This window comes from Lygodium microphyllum, chromosome 14, assembly GCF_053477565.2.
Source record: "Lygodium microphyllum isolate KBCC chromosome 14, Lygodium_microphyllum_v1.1.10, whole genome shotgun sequence".
Taxonomy (NCBI): Eukaryota; Viridiplantae; Streptophyta; class Polypodiopsida; order Schizaeales; family Lygodiaceae; genus Lygodium; species Lygodium microphyllum.
In genome coordinates this window covers 86743170-86768047 of record NC_141148.1, presented here as the reverse complement: position 1 = coordinate 86768047, position 24878 = coordinate 86743170, and the positions used below count along the sequence as shown (strand labels likewise).

Sequence of the window (24878 nt, the reverse complement as noted above, 5' to 3'; positions counted from 1 at the left end):
TACGCGAAGGAACCGGTGTCTAACGGACTAATTAACGAAGCTGTTTGATACATGTCCAATTAAATGTGGTAGGTAATTAGACAACTAAAACAACTGAGAAAAGTGCGGTGGATGTGGCCATGGGTCCGTTCTACAGATGGGTGGTCTCGGTTGGCCGGGAACTTTTCTTAATCATAAATAAGAGCAATAAGATCGTTTCAAAGGACACGAACAACAAGGGCGCTGACCTAGAGTCTAAGTTATAACAATCCCGATTTACGCTGTTTTAGGGGAACGGAATGGGACTATGCCTTATGGCAAAGAGGTTGAGCTTTGCATCCCTCTCGTTTCCCATTCTCCTTGAACCAAGTGCAGTGTGAATTTGCTTCGGCCCTGGCATTTATGCGTAAAGTAGTTCGCTCGAGGTTCGATGCTAGTTGCCGTTTAGGAAATGACCATTGGAAAAAACCCTGATTCAGGTCGGTCCTAAGTGGGAATTGCCAGAATACTTCTGCTACGTGGCAAACGCGGAAAGTTCTAGATCGCAAACCCCGTGACATTCCATGGGAGTGCCGGACGGAGCTTTCTAGATGTCCTTTCCGATGGACTACTAAGACGTGTCCTGAAGAGAACAGGTGGACACGTTACAAAGCAGGAGCATGGAATTGATTTTGATGAGACTTTCTCTTCTGTAGTCAAGATGACTACATTGAGAACCATTTTGGGCTTGGTTGCAGTTGAGGATACGGAGCTCATACAGATGGATGTAAAGACTGTGTTTTTACATGGTGATCTGCATGAAGACATATATATGCAGCAGCCTGAAGGGTTTGTTGAATAAGGGAAAGAACAAATGGTCTGTAAGCTCAAAAGGAGTTTGTATGGGCTGAAACAAGTACCAAGAGAATGGTATCATAAGTTTGATACATTCATGCAGTCCCAAGGCTTTCATAGAAGTTAAGTGGATCACTGCCTGTATACCAAGAAGTCAACAGATGGCAGCCTGATTATCTTGGTTTTGTATGTTGATAACATGCTGATTGCTGGCAGGGATACTCATGCCTTGGATTCATTGAAGCAAAGTCTTCATGGCAGCTTTGACATGAAGGATCTGGGTGATGCAAATCACATTCTTGGCATGCGAATACTCAGAGATAGATCTTAAGGCTTACTCTATCTATCTCAGCAGGAGTATATCTCCAAAGTTTTGCAATGTTTCAATATGAAAGGGAGGGAAAACAATTGGGGTTACATTGCCTCCATATGTGAAACTCAATGCAGAGGACAGCCCTACATCTGATGATGAGAAGGCTGAAATGGCCAAGATACCATATGCTTTAGCTGTTGGCAGTTTGATGTATGCTATGGTTGCTACACGTCCTGACATTGCTTTTGCAGTGGGAGTGGTTAGTAGATACATGGCAAACCCTGGCAAGAAGCATTGGGATGCAGTGAAAGGTATTATGAGATACCTCAAAGGCACAAAGGAGTTGTGCATCTGCTTTGGAAAGCAGAAGGCATCTGTTGTTGGCTTTACGGATGCAGACTATGCTGGTCATGTGGACTGCAGGAAGTCCACTTCTGGGTATGTGTTTACTTTCACAGGAGGAGTGGTCTCTTGGATCTCCATGCTACAAAAGTGTGTTGCATTGTCTACTACAGACGCAGAGTATGTAGCTGCCACTGAGGCATGCAAGGAGGCTTTATGGCTTTCACGTTTGGTGGGAGAGCTTGGCATCACAGAGTTACCTGTTCTCCATTGTGATAGTTAGAGTACTATCATGCTAGCATGGAATCCTGTCTTTCATGCAAAGACAAAGTACATACAGGTGAAATATCACTTCATTAGAGATGTACTTGACAGCAAGAGCATTGAGCTTTTCAAAGTGCATACAGATGATAATCTTGCAGACCTTCTCACGAAGGGTCTTTCAGTAGAGCGGTTTGCTCATTGCCGACAGATGATGGGAGTTGGATAGATATATTTATTTCAGCTTTGTATATACTTAGACTTAGCTGATTCTTTTCTCCTCTTAAGGCACATTGCCTTTAGGTGGGAGGTTGTTGAGAATAAAGGACCATTGTGCCTTTTATATGTGCACGGGTGTAAACACACCCTTAGCACATTGTACTTTCATATATATATCTATCTAAAACCTAAAGTCGTACACTCCTCATTGTACCAAAAATGTGTTCACTCTATACTCTGCTCTCTCGCACTCTCCCTGTCTCTCTCACTGCGCGTAATGATTGTCTGCCTCGATCTCCGTGCCTAATCGATTCCTTCATTTAGCATGCATCCAAGGTATTCTGTTGATAGCATGTTTGCCATGGGATCACTACTAAGTGTACTAGTCACTGTGAGATATATGCAGTTGAGTATGAGTTTCATACGAGCATTGAAATTATACTTTTGCATCAGTTTATGATTAGTTTGCCATGAGTTTTTGCAATAGCAACATGGAATGGCCAGTTTTGGGTTCCTTGTCTCCGTTGCCTGTCCCTATTCCCAGTTCCATGCCTATTCCATGTGACTATGTAGGCACATGGTATGGCAAATCGTGGTATTTCCCATTCTCATTCACCATTCTTGTTTCTTGTTCCATGTTGCTATGGTTTTTTCCTCAATTTTGAGACAAAATTCAGATCAGTTTCAGCATAGGTTTTAATCAATTTTGACAACCATTTATGGTCACTATTGGGATTAGTTTTACATCAGTTTTTGCAATTGATTTGTGATAAGTTTGAAGTCACATTCGCAATAATTTGTGATCAGTTCTCAGATCAAAAAGTGATTAGTTTATGCTAAGATTTCAATGATTATCAGCTAGCTCCATGTACAATAGTACGCTAGTGAATGCCATTGATAGTTACAACCATGGTTTATGTTGAATTAATACTTTTCTATTGTTGATAATTAGATCAGTTGTTGAGAAACAAAAGAAAATATATATTGGAAAGAGATCTTTTCAAACATAGAGTATGACTTGGCATGACTTAGATTCCCTTAAGGAAAGGTGTTTGAAAACTAAGTAAAGGGTTGATCATGGGAGGATCCAAGGTCTTTTGATCATTACTTAGTACTTTAGATTTTGCTTTATCCATTTTATATTTTTAAGGATTTATTCAAAGATGCTATTGAACTTGAGGGATGATACTAAAGTAAACTCACACTACCTCTTCACTTTTAGATAGTGCATAACATGTATACTTGGATGGTGGAAAAATTTCCTTCAATTAAGGAGTAAATTTTTAGTTACTACCTTTGCTATAAGCAGATGCATCCAATGGGTTTCTAGCAAAAGTTTTGGGCTGTTTCTTAGTTTTATTTAATGTTTAAGCTTGTTGGAAGTTTTCAGTGGGTTTGGGGTATATGGCATGGTTAGAGAGCAATGGCCAATGTTGTGACTATAATGCCTTATGAAAATTCCAATGTAGTATGCTTTTCCTTTAGCAAAATGTAGTACAATCGATGACGATTGTCGAGATTTCAAAGGGGAGGTTTGTCATGGGGATGTGAAATTTTGAGATGCTTTAATCTTGTTGATAACATTTGATTAAGTTACTAATTAGATGTGCAAGGTTGTTTGGAACATATGATATACATGGCAGTTATTTTATGAGATGCTTTAATCTTGTTGATAACATTTGATTAAGTTACTAATCAGATGTGCAAGGTTGTTTGGCACATGTGATGTACATGGCAGTTATTTTATGATAAGAGGCCAAGGATCCCAAGGATGTAGTGGGTGTCAAAGGCAAAAGTTGTAATAAGTTATGTTAGTTGGGCTTTGGTGGTTAATTGGCACCAGTTTGGACCCTAGGACAGTTGTTTGGCTAATAAGTGTTAGTAGTGATACTAGGGACTAGTCTATGATTCAACAAAGGTTGGGGACCACCCTAGGTTGCAAATGGCCTAGCCAATTTAAGTATGGATGGGCATATTTAATTTTGGGTAGGGTTAGGAGTAAAATAACTTTTTAGAGTTATTGAATTTTGAAAATTGATTTAATGGTTGGATAATGCTGAAAATTGTGTTGAAAAGGCTGCACTTGGCAAAAATATGCATGCAAACTGAGAAGACGTTTTTTGGGCTTAGTTTCAACCATTAAGTGAGTTTCGAGTCTAAGGGAAATAGAGAAGAGGCTATTGATTAGAATTTTATGAAAAGGAGACATTTAGAATGCCACCAACTATTGCAAGAGACCCTAGTGATGTAGGCAACAACATTTACAATGTCTTTTGATGCAAATGGCAACATTTAATGCAAGCAACAACAACTGGGCAGTTCCTTGACAGTAGGTGACAATAATCTGGGCTGACCAGAGTATTTAATGCAAGCGACAACAATTGGGCACTTCTTGACAGTAGGTGACAACAATTTGGGCTGATCAGAGCAGATGGAAATCAATTTCAGCCATTTATCCACGAAGAATCTTTGAATTTTCTCTCTCTCTAGCATTCTCTCACCTTTTGAGAAGATCTCAACTTATTGCATCCATTTAGCAGATCTTAGCTAGATTTGGTGGACAACAGATGGAATTCTGCCGTAAACCCCAAATTTATGCAAAAATTAGGGTTTAGCAACCACCTTGTGACCTATGCCATTAGAGAACTGAAATCAGCACTTGCAGTTTGTGGTATTAATAGGGCTTTCAAATGCCAATCTATCAATGTGAATTTAGGCAGCATTTAGCCGTTTGGGATCCAATTAGAGCAAGTCCTAGGTGAAATTTAAGGGGCAATTTGCCCAATTTGTGTGTTGATTACATTTACAGCAAGGGTCTTTTGGATCAGCCAAAGAGATCAAGGAATCTTAGCTTGTACCCAATCCATTAGTCAATAAAGTTAGAGAAATATTGAAAGGGGCACGAGTTTTGGGGCCAATAGGGTGTCTATTGTCCAAGATTATGAAGGCAAAGTGTGTACTTTAGTTTATATTTATTTATTGATTGTTGTAATTAAGTGCTTGATTAAGAATTACCAACCTATCGGAGAAGGTTGGTTTCAGGATTCCATAAGACATAGATGTTGGCTTTAATAGTCGAATTGCACCATGCTTTTGATGTGACAAATCTTGGCCACTTATACTACTATCTTGGCATACACCTTATTACAGTTGAGGGGGGCATTATTTTGCAACAATCAAAGTATATTGAGTAGCTTCTTGAGCATTTTTAAATGCGAGATTGCAAGCTTATCTCTACTTAAGTTGATGTAGGCCACAAGTTTACACTTCCATATGCAAGAGATCCATTTGATGCTTCTCTTTATCACCAGGCTGTTGGCTGTCTATTGTATTTGTGTAATATACGGCTGGACATTTAGTTTGGGGCTTAGTTGGCGCACTGTGTGCACAACCCTAGTACTACACATTGGGCTGGTTGTTTTGACATGTGGGTGTCCATTAGTGGTAATTGTTTCATGCTTGGTGACTCGTATTTCTTGGCTGAGCAAGAAGCATTCTACAGTTACCACATCTAGCTATGAAGCTGAATATAGGGTATCATCTATGGCTATATTGGACTGTGTATGGCTTAGATGCCTTTCGTTCGATCTTAGTATGGGGCAACACTCACCCACTCCTATCTATACTGACATTGCGAGGAATCTAGTTTTCCGAGCTTGAACTAAGCACATTGAGATGCATTATCATTATGTCAGAGAGAGACTCCATGTAGGGGAGATTGACTAGGTTTATGTTTCTACATAGGGCAACTTGGCAGATGTGTTTACAGAAGCTCTCTCTAGGGAGAAGTTTAAAGCCTTTTGCAAGGCTCCAGACTTGATACCATTTGGGGATTGATCTGCCTATTTCCTATATACATTCACATCATTTACTCGAGGGGGGTTTGTTACAGTTATTGTATTCCTCCTAAGTTTTGGTGTGAATGCTTCCTTATCCATGGGTTCTTTTTAACTTCTAGTTGGAGAAGTGTTTTTTCCCCGTGTGAGCCTTAGTTAGTGGGTGTGGTACCTAGTATCTTAGGGATTGTACCTTCATATCATTCTCACGTAGTGAATGTGACATTCCAATACTCTCTTCTCTCTTGCTGTTTACTTGTTCACAGTGAGTGTGTGTGCATGCATGCATGTTGCTAAACCCTAACCTAACAAATAGAAGTAACAGGCAACAATGCCTCCCGAAACTTCTTGTATTGCTTCAAGTTGCACTAAGAAGCATCCAACTTAGGCCAAGTAGTCATTACATTAACTTCAAAGGTACTCGTCAACCATGTAGATGCAAAAACTTGCTTAAATTGTACCCATGTTGATGGTGGTCTACCTTGTATAAGAAGTGATATCCACCACTACAATGTATTACCCTTCAAGAAAGTGGCTGCCTTGTGTACTTTGGATGACTTAGTGAAGTTTCCTCTTGAGTATGCTACATCAAACTGCTAATGAATAAAGGTCAAAGCCTCTAGCTTGTCTTGCATACCACTAAATACATCAAATCTATTGCTTTTCCACCGTCATTAAACTTTTTGCCATTCCTTTGGGTGCTACATTGTTATTGATAGGTGGTTGCAAAAAGGGTACATTAGTTGCATTTACATCATGACCAACATTCAGTCCATGAGTTCCGTACACATTGGGCTAGTAGATGCATTTCCAAACATGCCCGTTTGTGCACCAAGAACCATGCCAATATGATTATACATTCAATTATGCATACCACCAGCCATTCTTGAATACATCGGACCATACATTGCATACCACCAGCCATTCATTCTTGGATACATCGGACCATACCTTGCATACCACCAGCCATTCTTGGATACATTGGACCATACAGTGCATGCATTGCTTGCTGCATATCATAAGCATTTGGGCCATACATACCCATAGTTGGTAACTAGCCATTGCATGAAATATGGAGCCATCTCTCCAAGATGCCCCATGTTGGGTTGCATACCTTGCTGTCCAACATGCATCAGATTGGCATTTTCTAGATGCATTTGCTGTCCTTGCTCCATAGCCAACATTTGCTTCTACTCGTTAGCATTTGGTGCTTCTTGAGTTTGAGCTACCTCACCTTTTGGAAATTTGTCATTTTTTCTCTTCTTTGGAGAATACAAAAATTCCACAAACAAGGGTTCTTTGCAAGTTTTGCATCTCTAGAAGAGCAGCAAAATATTTTTGCCTACTTCCTAGGGTCTCCTAATGACCATCAATTGCCATTGTTAGCTTCGCTGATTGCTGGAATCTCCTTGATAGTACCCATCCAAATGCCATGTTGCCTATACAATTTGTTAAACTCTTTAGAAATAAAGTCTCATCCATGATCGTATCATGGGAATGTGAAATTTTGAGATGCTTTAATCTTACTGATAACATTTGATTAAGTTATCAATCAAATGTGCAAGGTTGTTTAGCACATGTGATGTACATGGCAATTATTTCATGGTAACAAGCCAAGGACTGCATTTAATGTAGTCAGCCTGATTATTTGGCATGCTCTGATGCTGGTCGGCCAGATTTTGGAGGTTCATGCTATTTATAGCCCCCCCAACTAGTTGTGAGATCTTCTTCTTCCCTTTGGACATGTGCTCTGTTGGTTGCTGCAGTCTCCTCCATCTCCACCTCTGTCACCAGCTCCATCACCGTTGGTGCTACTGTCATCATTTCAGCCTGATCCGGTGCCCTCATTGACGCCTTGGGCTGTGTTAGGGACTGATCAGTCCTCTCCTTTGTATTCAGCATTCTTTTCAGTCAGTGCAGATTTCTTTCTTCATGTGTGTGTGTGTGTGTGTGTTCATGGTTCTCTTCCATTGCGCACTCTCAAAAATCGTATGTGCAGAAACTGATGAATACAGTCACATTGATATATCTAGTAGTAGTTTTGGAGATGAGGCATACATCTAATTTTTAAGGTTAGAGTTGAGTAGAAATAGATTCCTTTGGGGGGAAAGGGTGGGTTTCCCGTCTTCAACTTATATCCATCTCTTTTATGAGTCTATGGCTGTATCATTTCTGAATAATTGTCATTTTCAGCCTCTGGTGTCTGTTCTTTCCATTTTCCTGAAATGTTTAGTCATGGAAGTAAGTGAATATTCTAATTGTTAAGCATATTACGTTTGTATGGGGAACTTACAATTGCTTTGATACTTATTTATATGACGTCACTTAGTCTTTGTTCTTCTTTGCAGGTCCTTGGACCAAGTAGATGCAGGTAATGTTGTTATTCCTATGTCCTTAAGTTTGTGGATGATGTTTTACATATGAAATTTTAATTGTATCCAATCACTTGTTCAGGTCCTGAAGTTGTCCTACAGTCAATGGATGTGTACAATTTTGGCAAGATTTTGTTGGAGATAATCTCTGGGAAGACAGGGATCAGTGATTGGCATCACCCAGAGATAGATCAGTGGGTCAACTGGGCTTTGTCTCTGATTGAGGTGCATGATAAAGAACCATTGTTTCAACTTTTGGACCCTACTCTTATAGTTGATGAAGACCTTTTAAATGAGGTCTGGGCTGTTGCTATTGTTGCGAAGGCATGCCTTCATGGGAAGCCATCAAGACGTCCAACAATGCAGGACGTCCTGAAGGCTTTGGAAAACCCGTGCAGAGTTATTCTCAGGGAAGATGGTTGGGAAAGGATGATTTTGCGAACTTCATCTCACAGTTCGTGGATATTCCAGGCTTGCACATCTGGAGGTTCTTCCCAGCATTCACAGACAGCTGAAATCACAAAGGAAGAGTCTATTCAGAAATCTACTTTGCTTGTGCAAAACATTTCCTACAACAGTGAGATTGGAGAATGCTCAAATGCTGACATTGAGGAGCTAAACTAAAGAAATGACTGAAATGACAATATCTAGTGGAGGTTTTGTGAATGCTGAAGGGATTTAGAGGAAAAGAGTGCCAACATCTTTGAATTGAAGCAGTGTGGATACATCATCTCTGATTACTGGTTTCTATGGAAGACAGGCTTTTTGGGTGCAATGAGTACATGTAATGGAATTTTACTGGCTAGCTTAGCAATCAGAAGTCTTGCTCTAACAGTGGCTAAGCTTTCCAGAGAGAGTTGATATCACATAGTAAAGGTGGACCAAGTTGTAAGGACTTCAGATTCCATCCCACTAAGATTACAGGAAGGTTGATAAAGGTATGGTCACCTGGAGGTGCTGTATTGCAGATGGTAAAGTACTGTTAGGTGCACAAAAATTTCCCTGGGGATATGCCATTCATTTTTAACAGATCATAGATTGATTTGTTTCTATTATTTGACAATGGTCAGAGCTTCTACAAGAACACACAACCAACATTCTTGAATGGCATCAACAAGCTTCACATTCAGATAGCAAAGTTTGTTGACTATACAAACAAGCATCCACATCATCTGAATCTGAGGAATAGACTGTACAATCTTTGGAATGGAAAAGAAAAGTTACAAGACAGCCTGTCTAAAAGTGCCTAGATCCATCAACAAAAGGAGTTTGCAATAATTGCATTCTCAACTTCAAATGAAACAAGACACAGTCTTGACCAAAACCTTCAACTGAAGTGAAAGAAGAGCATATTAAAAGAGACAATGGCCCAAGTAGTATGCACATCATCCACCATATAGTATGGATTGACATCTTAGAAGGCACACCATCCTTGGAAATTATCTTAGAAGGCACATCATTGTTAAGAGAACCAAATAAGCATCACAAAGATCTTGTCCATAGAATACCTACACATCATGATAAAACAAGGCACAATAGCTCTTCAAAGTCTTCCAAGTCCATGAAGGTTGAGCATTTAGTTCATAACAACACATCGATGAAAGATTCCAAGACAACCTCATGAGATGGACTCATCCATGGAATGTGAAGCTTAACTTCATTACTAAGAGTTCCCATCACTTCTTGCCACACTTTCTCCATAATATCATCCTTAGCTTTAGAGTGAGCAACTTCAAGGGAACTTTCCTCAATACGTAGTTGATTGAACTATTTGCACTTCGATATAACATATTATTCACTTTTTCATAGGCCTTTGGCAATCACCATCATCCTTTTGTATCCATTGCAACAACTCAAAGATTTGGAGTCACCCAAAAGGCATCTTCAACTTTCAAAGTTGTAAATAACAATTGGCTCTTGAAAAAATCCCAAAGATGACTTATCTAAGGCACCTAAGGATATTCCATGTAATCTGCAATTAAAAAATTGATTATGTTGCAAAGTCCTCCATTTCCCTTTGCTTTTTCCATTTAAGCCCCCAAACCACTTTAAAGCATCATATATTTGTACAGAGAACATTTGTAAGATATTTTGCCATATAACTTCAGAATAAAATATATCATTCCCTTCATTTGGCTCCCTAGCTAAAAGTCACAAGAAATAATGAGGTTACCAATATAATAATCTAATACAGCTACTCTAGATAACATCTAATTTTGGTGCTTGAGAGATAGAGAGAGCATGTGTGTGCGTGCGCACGCATGTGTGTACATGCATGTGCATGTGTATGATGCATAGCTCTTGTTGGAAAAGGAGCTTTGTGAATTACTCTCTAATTGGTGGCGAATAATATTAATGTTGGTCGCGAATCTATTTTAGTGATTGCCAAAAATAGTTGTCAAAAGAGACAATGTTAAAAATAGTAAGTGAAAATCGGGAGTTGGGAATAGTAAGAAGAGACCAAGATGAGCCAAATAAATAACATATTAATTTTTTGAGATATTCAAGGCCTTGATGTCTCTTTAAAGTGCATCTCTATTTATATTTTCGGTCATATGACTAGTCTACTTTTTAGAGTCAGAATCAAAGCATGTACATCATGCAGAGAATGTTTATTGTAGAATTTGGATGTTGGGTTCACTCTTGCAATAGAGCCATTTGTGTGAGAGGTGGATGTGCCAAGAGAGAGTGAGCTCTTGAAAAAATATGCATATTTTGTCCATGTGCCACTACTAAGCTCATAGAATGTGTCATTTTGGTTTTCATGGCAAGACAAGTGGAAACCACTTGTTTGATGATACTCTATTTCCTTACCCTATTGAAGATTAGGAAGTAGACATTGCTAGCTTCACTCTTATGCAATTGAGCCATCCATGTGAGAGGTGGATACACTAATAGAGAGTGAGGTCTTGAAAGAATAAGAGTATTCCATCCATGTTGGTTTTCATATCGAGATTGATGCAATCATTTCTTGGAGAGGTGTGAGTGGTGACCTATTGTCCTTTCAAGAAGGGATAGCTTATGGAATCTATTTGGCTAGGGTAAGAATGCCAAATTAGAAGGAAATGATTCATGGAATAGCTAGAGTAGAAAATATTAGGGAACAAAGATGTAGATTAGGCATCCAAATCTCTTAAAAGAATTGGAAAAAAGTTCAAAATATCCATTCAATCTCTTGTAGGCAACTAGTATACTCTGCAATCTTGATTCTTGCATGTACGTATTGATCAAGCTTCATTATTAATTCACTTTTAAGAGTCATATTTTATGCTTGCAACCATACTCTCAAGATACTCAAGAATCTTGTGTTCTTGAGCATTCTTAAATTGGGATGAACCAAAATGGATTTCATGCATGCTAGAGGGATTATGGGTGCTTGATTCTTGCTTAGGATTACTTGGAGAGTTAAGATTGGCTTCTACTTAGCAAAGAGGAAAAAAAAGTTGAAAATTGGTTGCTTTCAAATGAAAATTTGCTCTTCCAAGTTTTGAGAAGCTCTACTTTGTGACTCTATAATATTTTCCATAATCACAAGGCATTATGCATGAGCAATGACTATGACTAAACTATAGTCAATACCACATTTCTATGACACCTTTTTTTAAAAATAGAATAGTCCTCTCAAGGTTGATTGTCACTTTTTTAGTTCATTCTATTGGGGACTATACACAAATTCTCACTACCATGTGTGCTCAAATTTGAAAGCCCCTTATTTGGGAAATTTATTATGAATAAAATAAAGCACACATGCTTCTTATTCAGCTTCACACACCTACTTCTTATTCAACTTATGAATCTCCCCATTAGATGATACCCTTCAGTATGTAAGAAGAGGTCTAAAAGAGAGAGTAAAAATCTATTTTGTTGAACTCACATGATATGCTTACATATTTATGAGTGATGTCCCCCCACCCCCCAAACCAGTTAATTCCTCTATGATAATCTTGCTTGTCTGTGAGGCTTGGACTTACTTTGGCTATATGATGTTTGACATCTTTTTCCTCAATGACTAGGTTGTTTCTAATTTCAATGATGTTTGATATTTATTGTGATGGATATTTCTTAGATATTTTGATATTTCCATGACAACATAAACATCATCAATGTTTTTTTCATGCTATCTATTTCCTTCATTGATGGTAAAAGATTTCCATGATGGGAAAAAATGCTAATCTTTGTGGATGATGACAATTTCCATGACTATATTTGGAGATATGCATTTTCCCTATAGAAACATATGAAGATATGGACATTGAGCTTATCTCATCTTTGGCTATTTATGCAAGTTCTCAGAAAGCAATTCAAGCCCAATGGTTGATGGTATGGTAATGAATCTCAACAAACACCTATTGTCTTTAACCTTGCTATCATACCTAGTTCGTCTGCTTGGTCTCTAGATCATAGCTATGATTAAGCATATTAATTAGCTACACATGATCTTGACTTTATAATATAATGACAAAACATAATAGGTCAAAAGCGCTCAAACTCATATTTTATTTCAATAGGTACATTTTTAATATAGAACACTAGTGATATTCTTGACACATGCAAGTTAGATTATGTTCCACATTTATTAAATAATTGTATAATTTCCCATGTCAAAGGATATTTCCATTTAAATGGTGGTGATTCATTTTGACGTTGTTTATATTTCCATGATGATGCTCTAGAAGATTATGGCATTTCCTCGACAACCATATTGTATTACCTCGATGTTGCCTTGTTCAATGACTATGAACCTTAAACATTTCTCGAATACTTTAATTTGAAGGCAAGATTTGAGTTTTCTATTTTTACAATGAGAGCAACACATAATTGCATGTTGCTAATGAATATATTGTAGCACTACAATTGCAAAAGTGTTGGACTATGCCAAGGGGAGAAGAGTGCTTTGATCATGAAGTGTATGGTTTAGAGTGGTTGAGAAGATCACATTGCCAAATTCATATTGTGCTTCCATAAAGCAAAGGTCTTCCAAGTTTATACAGCTTCTCAAAAGTCATTTGTTATTTTTATGCTCCATCTCCTCCATACATGTATCCTCTCTTCTCTTGGCACAACAATAAAAGATCTTGACCACAAAAACCATTGTGCACAATGTCCTTAGCAAAAGACAAAAGCCCATATTTTTGAGTTATAGCTTGATGATTAATCATCCTCGACAATCTAGCCTACCTTCATGATGCTGCCATAACTTACCTTGATGCTATTGGCTTAGCTCTTAAGCTTACCTTAATGGTTAGATAATGAGGAATGCGCTTTTGATCTTCATTAAAGTATACTAATCCAACATGTGCTCAGCATCATACAAATCCTTGACATTACATCTTTGTAGGACAAGTTCAAAGCACCCCCTACTAACATGAGCCATAATTTGCATTTTTTCGATGCTACAAGGCATAGGCCCTAGCACTACAAGGCCTATTAAGGATCTTTGAATCCCCACTAGCATTTCAGAATCATCTAGACATGGTCTCATCCAAAATTGGAGTGCCTAATGGTAGCCTGTTCAACCTATCTAAGCTAAAAGTGTGATCACTTTAGAAGTGGTAGCTAAGAACACACCTTGAAGTAAACCATAGCCAATGATTCATAGAGCTCAAAACATTGACATTGCAACATATGCCAAAGAAGCCAATGTTTGATTAGCAAACTAGTTTTTAACTAGGCTAAGAAAGTAAGTAACACAACTAGGGAACAAATAAGGATCTTGATTATAAAATCATATTTATGAACTACATGGTTGGAGAAGATTCTTACAACTTATCAAGAAATTTAACAAGTTAGTGAAGCAAAAACTTGACATCATAAGACAAGAAAGCTCAACCTTTGGATTGTGTTTAGGTAAGAAGGGAAAGACTTAGAGCATTAACACAATTAAAAATGCCATTTCCTCACCTTGAAACACCTATTTATTAAGTGGTTCACCGAATCACGATATGCATATAATCTTGTAAGTCAAGCTAATGAACATTGAACAAAATGACAATGAATCCATTTTGAACAATATGAGCTTTTGAGGTATGTTCAAAAGATTAACAACCATAGAGCAACCCAATCATAGGGTTATTTCCATAGTCATCACAATAGGATTATGGATGAAGAGCCTTATGGAACCATTACTAGCAATCCTAACCTTTATAGAATATATGTTAATAGTGTATTTGGAGAAGTGATTAGCATAGATGACTTGCTCGAGGAAAGAAGTAAAGGCAAGTTGCGTACTCCAACACATATTAAACCTCAAAGCTCCAAAGGAAAGGATAATGAATGCCACTCTCATGTTTTTAATTTTTGTTTGTGATGGTCATCTCACTCTCATTCCTAGTTATAAAAGATCTTTTGCACACATTATGTTACATGCATTATGTTTTGATGTCCCAAAAGACAAAAAAAGTACTCAAAGCGAAGTATCATTGAAGGGTGCATTGCAATTTTGTCTCCAAAAGCATAAAGTGTTTCCCCTCTTCAAAGAAGATTATAGCTATAGCTAAGGGGAAGGAGAGTATGAAATATTTTATAGTTCCAAAATGCATGAAGCTCTTGTGGTCATGTTGTTATAGTTTGAAGATAGATTTATGTCCTAAAATGTAATAATGGTTTAAGGTCCACTTCTAACCTTGATTCTTGTGGGCATGTTGTTATAGTTCAAAGATAGATGTATGTCCCAAAATGTAATAATGGTTTAAGGTCCACTTCTAACCTTGATAAGTGCCACAATCATTGTCTCCACATGAATGAATTGTAGGAGAGAAAAAGATCTTAGGGGAAAACATGTCGTCCCAAAAAGACCAAACAAAGGTCTTAAAAAGGCTTTCCAATTGATGATTGATTGATGAGAGAGGCACAAAAAAGGCTGTCCCAACAAGGTTCCTTTTTGAGGTGTTGCTTAATCTTTTAGGCTCGTGCAAAAACACTCACTCAAACCACCTAAGAGCTACACCATTTTGACTCTTCTGAACACAATTTTTTCCTTAGTTCATCCATTTCCCACATAGAGGCTAGCGCACATTCAACCTCTTTGATCCAACTATAGGAAAGAAACCCCCAAATTATATATTGCACTCTCTCATCACTAGATGCAACTCAAGCTATTAGAAATAGGATGGGGACCACTAAAACTCCACTTCCTAGGAGATCACCCATCCCAATATTCACATCTCCATTTTCCACATAGAGGCAAGCACACATCTCAACTCCTTGACCCAACTATAGGGAAGAAGCCTCCCTAACTATGAATGGTGCTCTATTATTACTAGATGCATTAAGCTAATGCCCAAGATATTAGAAAGTTGATGAGGAGTACTCCATCCCCCCTCCCAAGAGGTCACTCATCTCAGTACCGTTCACAGTAGTGTGTGCTTAGAACCACTTGCTTTGAGAAAAGCATAACTCCTCACAAAATGTCTTCAAGTACAACTCCCACCAAATATCTATACCATTTAGACTCTTCTAAGCATGATTTTTTTAAAAATCCCTCGATCTTCCACATAGAAGCAAGTGTAGATTTTACCTCCCTATCCCCCAACTATAGGGAGGAAACCTCCCAACATGTGGATGGTGCTTTCTCATTGTTGGATGCATTAAGATAATGCCAAAGCTATTAGAAACTAGGTGGAAAGCACTACACATCCCCTTCTTGAGAGGTAACCAATCTTAGTACTATTCACACCTCCATTTTCCATAAAGGCAAGTGCACATTTCACCTCCTTGAACCAACTATAGAAATAAACCTCCCAAAGTGTGCATGGTACTATGTCATTGCTAGATGGATTAAATCTAGGTAGGGAGCACTACACCTCCCCTTCTTGGGACGAGGTCACCCATTCGATATTGTTCATGCAAGTGTATGCTTAGTTGAAATATTCTCACAAATTGGACTAGGTATCTAGTTCCCAAAACCTTAAGGTGATGGGGGATCTCCAATCTATCCAATTATGCAAATCTTCTTTTATTGGCCTAGGATTAAAAACTTTTATGAACACATCACCACTACACTAAAAGTGATCTCGTTTTCTCTAGCAATTGTGGATTTAATTTCTAATATCCTCCCTTATGCCACACATTGGTTGATACCATAGTACTACCCAAGTTCGCCTACCATATTAGAGAGTAGGGGAGGGGATACTACACCTCCTCTTTGCGATAGGTTAGCATCCTAGTTTTGTTCACGCCAATGCATACTTAACTAAAAGATTCCCACAAATTGGACTAGTCATCTAGCCCCCAAAAACCTTAAGGTGGTGGATGGTCTTTAGTGTTTCAGTCTATCCAAGCATGGAAATCTTCCTCTATTGCCTAGCCCAATCTCAACAATCATTGTTGCACTAGTGAGCTAGTTTTGTCCAATAAGTGTGGATTGCATTTCCAATAGAAACAATTGAAATACTAAGTACCATTCCCCTAGAGTTGGGAGAAAATTATGCATGAAATTGTCATCTAGCTTTGTAAATGAGATAACTCTTCACAAAGGACTATAATATCTTCCAACTTTGGTTGTGTGTGGTCTCATGGCCAACTGGTGCCTATGCTTATCCTCCATTTTCATTCTCAATGCAATTGAATCTTGGTGATTCTAACTCCTCCTTGTGAAAAGATTAGTCCAACATATTATGAAAATGAGTTGTCAATGTCCAATGGCACTAATTAAGGGGGTCTTGCAAGCTACAATTAATCTTGACGATGGTGATGGAGGTAGGTGAGAGATTCATGGAGAGAAGGGGGAACCAAAATTTCAAACTATAATGACCTATTTGACTTGATTTGTGAACCTAATGACTAATTAGGAGTAAGAATTGCTTTGATACCATGTTAAAATATTGAGGAGCACATTGTAGTGGATCACTGATGAGCAAGAAGACAATCATAATGGACCATAAGTAATGACAAAAGAGAACAACTAATATTATTGAAGCATAATGCAAGTACAACTAAATGTGAATGATGGGATAAAATGAGTGGAGATAAGTGCCTTTTATAGGCTTATAATGAGCGGTATTGGTAGGTGGCAGCAAGTGGAAAGAGATCATGGCATTTCAACTACCATGGTTTTAATCAAGCATGCACAAAGTGACCTAGTCTAAGGTTTATTGTCAATGTGATCCTTCACCTTGCTATTTCATACAAAGAGGCCACAAAGTGGGTGTGGTTGCACATTTCTCAATAGCTTGAGCTACCCATAGGACTTGAATGCAAGACCTCATGAAACTCACACACCCTTATTACTGATCAACGTACATGTTGTTGGTAAAGAATGACATGTTGCATAGGTAGTAGGAGTCTTTTAATGTGTATGAAGCCTCAAAAGATCATTAGAACCACTCTTCATGTGTAAATATCCTTGCTTATAGGTACAAACACTTGTAACTCAAAAATTTGGATGGATTTTTTGAAGAAAATTGCAAATATTATCACTTTCATAACTAAAACTTTTGCAAAGTTGAATTTTTTAAATGTTCTAGTAGAGCATTGGTAATGCTAGAATTGCTGATCTTGAGGAGCACGAGGGAGAGGGGATGGGGAATGTAAAAATACATCATAGGAAGGTTTATGCCATCTTGTAGGTGATTTAGCTCCTTTCTATAGCCTTGTTGGATCACCCCTATCTACACTCTTACTAGACCTTGCTGTACCTGATTGGAGAAGATAGAGTCTTCATCTTGTTTTTGACTCTAGGGAGAGGTGGATTCCATGTCTAATCAAAAGCAAGGGGATGAGCTTGAGAAGAAGGTAGAAGAAAAAAAAGACACAAAATGATAAGAAGTTTCATAAAAAGGATTGGATACTCAACTTGGAAACTTGATACATACTATCCCTTGGAGCTCTAGCTCTTCTCCTAAGGGCCTACATTTTGGATAGATATTTGAAATATATATCTTTTTTAGAATGTTTTGTATTGCTTGATGGGGAAAGGGCTAGTTTGGTAGAAACTATGGGAAAGGTGTTCCATATTCTTGTTATCACTTTCAAAGAGCTGTATATGCATCCTATATGATTGAATGAATGAATCTCCATAGAGCTTAAAGGGATTCAACACAAACAAGATTTGATTCCTCATTGAAATCAAGTTCTGAGCTTTTCTAGATGCACGCTTCCTTTGTACAAAGGAAGGACATCATATAAAAGATTTTCCAAAGAGGGTTGTGGTATGTGATGCACCCACCCCTAGTGACCTCCCAATAAAATGTCATGTCCTCAACCCACTAGGATTGACATGAGGGACCTATGACCTATTAGCCTCTGTTAGTATTCTAGCACCTAGCCATTAAGGATTGCTTTGCAAATCAATCAAGGTTGAGAATCACTGCACTTGATTCAAAGAGAGTGCGAGACAAAGGGGAGCTAAGCTTGAAAGTTTTTCCTATAAGGCATAATCTCACTCTAGCCCCATAAAATAGTCTAGTTAGGATCTATGGCATGACTCTAGATAGTTAACATTTGGCTGTGTTTCTATAGACCTTTTGTTAGAATCAACATTTGACTAATTAGGTCCACCTATCCATACGACAACATCATTATAATAGCCATCCACCTTTTTTCCACCTAATGCATGTGACATGCTTAGCTTTTTAATTAGGATTCTACCATGCTGTGAGATCATATGAAAACAACATTGAATGAAACTTCAACCGATCATGAAATTCCTCCATCCACCAATATACCATCATTGGATATCTTGATTGTAGACCAGGTCAGATATCCTTATCTTTGAATCAACATCTCTCCGATGCCCATCTCCATGCACCATGCCTACTGAGGGTTTCTTCCCTATTGTAGGATTGGACATGAGTATTACCTAATCGACCAAAGTCCCACTAGCTCTTACTCTGCCATAAGCAAAAACCTTCCTCTCATGTTTGACCTCATTGTCTAGGTGGTGATCTTCACTGTAGATAGAAATATCCAATCGAGTAGAAAGTCATACATGGCAAGAATTGAGGGAGAGTACATTCCTCACAATTCCATAATTACCTCATCACAATATAGCCATGATATATCTCTTCAATCACATACACATACATCCATATCTCGATGCAAGCAATTTTATCAACCAAAAAGTCTAGCTAGTTTTTATTCACACATCTTAAGATGTTACCATTTCATGATCTCTCGATTCTTAAAAAACAACATATCCATATAGGCACAAGGTGTGGTTCAAGTAATCATCATATCTTATTATTATAACTAGTCCATTCCTACCATTGCATGATCCTAACTTAGAGAATATCATATTCATGTGCTCACAGGATACCACTATTACATGACCCCTTTCTAGGATAATGGATGTTGAGATGACAAGCTCAACACATGCAGACATTGATGGTGGACCGCCTAGTTAGATGGGTCCACACGTCTACACTTAGCACGTCGGCGGTCATTATGACTCTCACATGGCCAATGACTCATTACTTATTATATTCAGGTTGTTACACCTATTTACATCTGGCATAGTTATAGCGCCAGCCAACTAGTTTAGTCGGTTATGCATTGTTTGACTTAGTAGGCCACTTTCCTTTATGTTGTATCTTATCTATACTTTGTGTACATTGTAAAGTGTAAAGAAGAAGAAGAAGAAATCAGCAAGAAAACGTTTTGGCCTCCATCTCTCTTCTTGTCTCTTGAGTGAGCTTCTCCTTGTGCATTCTGTGTGTGTTCGGCGCAGCATCTTGAGCAACTTCCCCCACCACACGATTCTTGACATGGTATCAGAGCCGCGCCACTGAGAGAGGCTGATTTTGAAGGCTGAATTGAAGGAGAAGAAGCAAGGATCGAGCAAGCAAGCCACGGGTAAGAATCTCTCCCATTCTTCCACTCCTTCTCTTGGATAGTGCCTGTGGAGGCACCGGAAGTAGGGCAGAGCAAAAATCTCAGATTGCAGTGAGATTTGGTGTGCCCAAAGAGTGCTGTGTATTCTAGGAATATGCCCTTTAGGGCTTTTCCGCAGAGATTTTGGGCATCTGAGGGCGTTTCAGGGCCCGTTTTGGAGCCGCAAGGTTGCGGACAGCAGTTTTAGGGTATACTGTGACTTTGACTGTATTGACCGAACGTGGGTGTGCAGGTTACAGATTTCAGATCTGTAAGTTCAAAGGTGTTTACCAGTGAGTAAACACAAGGTTTATCTGCAAACATGTTGCAGATTGCATGTATTGTTGAGCAGATAGTGAAAAAGGCTGTCTGGTGTATTGCTATGCACTACAGGTCGAGGGTTGCAGAAGATTTGCTTGCTGTTTGGTATTATTCTTGTGATAATAGCAGAGAATAGTGGAAGCCCCATCATTGAGAAGCTCGATAAGAACAACTACTCTTCATGGAAGTTCCGTGTCACGAACTTCCTTATTGGAAAAGGCCTCTACGAGTTCGTTTCAGGTGCAGAAAAGGAGCCGGAGGTGAGTGATCCTCCAACTGCAGAAGAGACAAAGGCACGAAAGGAATGGAATGCAAAAGACAAGAAGGTAATGTATTGGTTGTCTGTAGTAATTGACAATAATATATTGGGACACATTAGAAATGCAGAGAATGCATATGCAGCTTGGACCATACTTGAAAGTATGTTTTCTGTAAATACAAAGGCACGAAAGATTCAACTCAAGCAAGAGTTGAATACATTGAAGAAAGGGAAGATGTCTATCAATGAGTATGCATTGAAGGTAAGGAGCATTGCAGATGCCTTGGCAGCAATTGATGCAATGCCCGATGATGATGATTTAGTGTTGTCAACCTTGGGTGGACTTAACAATGAAAAGGCTTGGAAGTCTTTTGTAACTTCCATATATGTCAGAAAGCCATTTCTAGATTTCGATGAGTTGGTCTCCCTTATGATCACTGAAGAGATCAACATGCAGAGTGAGACATCTGAAAGAAGCGGTGAACATGTCCAAGCTTTCTACTCCAGTTCAGGAAGGGGACGTGGCATGTTCTCTTCAAGAGGCCGTGGTACAGGACGTGGTAGTGACAACCAGAAAATAGATTGAATCAACAATTTGGCGATATGCAGGTTTCAGGATGTCATGGTAACTTTAGAGGCAGGGGGAGCTTTAGAGGAAGAGGTGGATGGAAGAACAGAGGTTCTAACAACTCTGGTATTGTGTGTCACTATTGTGGCAAAACAGGTCATATTGCAGCCCAATGTTATGCTAAGAAAGATGATATCCGCAGCGGTAAGTTGCAGCAAGGAAACTATGCATCGTCTTCACGACAGAATGAAGACAAAAACGAACGTCTGTTTGTTATGCAGCATATGCTGAATGCTCTTACAGGAAAGGGAGCACATGATGATGTTTGGTATGTTGATTCAAGTGCATCCAATCATATGACCAGCCATGCAGAATGGTTTGGAGAGATGCAGGATTTACAAAATGCAGGTTATGTGTAGACGGGTGATGATTCATGCCACCCAATTTCACATGTTGGAAAAGTTCCCTTGTCCTTGCATGATGGTAAGACAAAGAGTCTTTCAGATGTATTACATGTGCCATCTATTACAAAGAACTTGGTGTCAGTCGGTCAAATGGTAGAGCAAGGGCTACAAGTCAGATTTAATGCAAAGGGCTGCTTTGTAGAAGACTTCAATGACAAGTGCAGGTTGGTAGCAAAGGGAAGTAGAGTTGGACGTATGTTTACTCTGGATGCTAGAATTCCCACTATGAATGCTGCTATGTATGCTAAAGGAAAAGGTGTTGTTGCAGATATTGAAATTTGGTACAAACGTATTGGACATGCAAATGTACAAAGGCTGAAATTAATACAGTCCAAAGGGTTGGTTACAGGTTTGCCTACATTTAGAGTTGCAGAATTTCATAAGGTATGCGAAGCATGTCAGTTTGGTAAGCAGGCAAGACAACCCTTCTCACATGACAGAGATGTAAGCAGAAATATCCTTGATGTTGTGCATACAGACATTTGGGGTCCTACACAAAATGTATCTTTTGGAGGCAGTTCATACTTTGTCACATTCATTTATGATTGTTCTAGAAAGCTGTGGGTATTATTTATGAAGGAAAAGAGTGAAGCGTTTGAGCACTTTAGAACTTTCAAGGCTGTAGTTGAAAGAGAAACAGGCTTGAAAGTAAAGTGTTTGAGGTCAGATGGAGGGGGAGAGTACCTCTCGAATGAGTTCAGTGATTTTTTGAGGTCTCATGGGATAAAGAGACAGTTCACATGTAGGTATACCCCACAGCAAAATGGGGTTGCAGAAAGGAAAAATAGGCATATTGCAGAAGTTGCACGCACCTTGATGGTTGAAAAGAATATGCCTAAGAATTTTTGGTCTGAGGCTTTTCATACTATTGTTTATATGATGAACAGAACCCCCACAGCTGCAGTTCATGGTATGACCCCCGAAGAATGTTTTACAGGTAAGAAGCTTGATGTCTCACACTTGAAAGTGTTTGGCTCCATTGCATATGTTCATGTGCTAGATGAGTTGCGGAAGAAACTGGATCCAAAGGCTGAAAAGTGTGTCTTTATTGGATACTCTTTAGAGCAGAAAGGGTATCGCTGTTACAACCCTATCACATGTAAGTTCAGAGTGAGCAAGGATGTCATCTTTGATGAAATGAGCAGTTGGTATGCATCTAGTGGTGATGCATTGGATGATGATGATGATCATGACACTCATGTGCAGGCTGAAAAGCAAGAATCACGGACTCTTAGTGGACCAGAGACATCATCTGGTAGTCCTTGGTCTGGGAGACTAAGGAGTACCTCTACATCTTCAGGTGCATCTAGTAACATTACAGGTAAAGACAAAGGAAAGAATAAAGTGTCAAAAGGCATTGTTGCAGTTCTTGATGGAGACTCTAGTGGCTCAGAGAGCTTGGATGATGAGCTTGGCATTCCTTTAGTGATGAGGACTCCAGGTGTGCAGAGAGCACGCATCAATGCAAAGACTCCATTGAGTGATCCAGTGGTACGCAGGTCTAGTAGGGTGAGATACCCTGTTAAAAGATTTGGTTTTGAAGGTTATGCAGCTCACCATTATGCTTATATGGTGAAACTAGTTGAGGATGTTGAGCCCACTTGTTTTGAGGATGCTGTTGGTCATACTCATTGGGATGCAGCAATGGATGAAGAGATGGCTGCATTAGAGGCCAATAAGACTTGGGATCTAGTATCATTGCCAAAGGGCAAGAAAGCTATTGGATGTAAGTGGGTTTATAAGATTAAGCACAATGCAGATGGTTCTATTAGCAGATACAAAGCTAGGCTGGTTGCAAAAGGCTATGCCCAGACATATGGCATAGATTATGATGAAACCTTCAGTCCAGTTGCTAGAATGGCAACTGTCAGATGTGTGATTGCTTTGGCAGTAGCCAAAGGTTGGAGGTTGCAGCAAATGGATGTGAAGAATGCCTTCTTGCATGGTGATTTACAAGAAGAAGTGTATATGAATCAGCCAGCAAGTTATGAAGATTTAGAGCATCCCACGTATGTGTGCAGGTTGAAGAAGGCGCTCTATGGGCTCAAGCAAGCACCTAGAGCATGGTCTGACAAGATTAGAGAGTATCTTGTCAATATTGGCTTTTATGTTTCTGATGTTGATCACTCACTTTATGTGAGAAAGGGAGATGCAGGTTTGGTCATCATAGTCATCTATGTGGATGACTTGATTATTACAGGTGATAGTGATAGTGGGATTGCTAGAGTCAAGGATTTTTTGAAGAAGAAGTTTGAGATGAAGGATTTAGGTGAGCTAAGATACTTCCTTGGCATTGAAGTGATCAGATGTGATGATGGTATATGGCTCTCCCAAAGACAGTATGGCTTGGATATGTTGTCCAAGTATGGTATGACAGCATGCAAACCACTTTCAGTCCCATTGGAGCAGAATGTAAAGTTGAGTGCTGATGTTGGGGATGAGATAGAAGACCCTACTATGTTCAGGAGGATAGTGGGGAGTTTGATCTACATGACCATTACAAGACCAGACTTGAGCTACGCTGTTGGTCTTGTGAGTCCGTTTATGCAAGTACCTAGAAAGCCACATTTGGATGCAGTCAGACGCATATTGAGATATGTGAAGTCCACATTACATTATGGACTTTTCTATGAGGCAGGTATAGATGTAGAGGTGTTTGGATACACAGATGCAGATTGGGCTGGTAGTATGCCTGATAGAAGATCCACCAGCGGTTACATGTTCTCTCTTGGTAGTGCAGCAGTTGCTTGGAGCAGCAAAAAACAATCTACAGTTGCTTTGTCGAGTACAGAGGCTGAGTATAGAGGTGCTGCTGTTGTAGCATGTGAGGTAGTATGGCTGCAAAAGTTATTGGCTGATTTAGATGTGCATGTGGAAGGTGCAATTGTCATTTATTGTGACAACATGAGCAGTATACAGTTGGCTAGGAACCCTGTGTTCCATGCGAGGACAAAACATATTGAGGTACACTACCACTTTGTGAGAGAGAAGGTATTAGCAGGTGAGATTGACTTAGTGTATGTCAGCACACATGATCAGATAGTTGACATCTTCACGAAGGCATTGGGTACAGAGAAGCTTCAAAAGTTTCGAAGCCTACTTGGAGTTGCAGAGATGCAGTTGAGCTTGAGGGGGAGTGTTGAGATGACAAGCTCAACACATGCGGACATTGATGGTGGAACGCCTGGTTAGATGGGTCCACACGTCTACACTTAGCACATCGGTGGTCATTATGACTCTCACATGGCCACTGACTCATTACTTATTATATTCAGGTTGTTATACCTATTTAGAGCTGGCAT

The 24878-nt window shown here is 39.1% G+C and overlaps 1 protein-coding gene across 2 annotated transcripts in view; it reads left to right on the top strand.

Annotated features, from left to right (window-relative positions):
• Positions 1-10052, top strand: part of LOC148025808 (uncharacterized) — a 52445-nt gene extending 42393 nt beyond the window's left edge. For both annotated transcript variants that reach the window (XM_087693050.1, XM_087693049.1), the window contains 2 exons: positions 8133-8155; positions 8239-10052. In XM_087693050.1, the coding sequence (XP_087549176.1) occupies positions 8133-8155; positions 8239-8780 (565 nt within the window). In that variant the 3' untranslated portion in view covers positions 8781-10052. The remainder of the gene's footprint in view (positions 1-8132; positions 8156-8238) is intronic.
• Positions 10053-24878: the final 14826 nt, after the last annotated feature.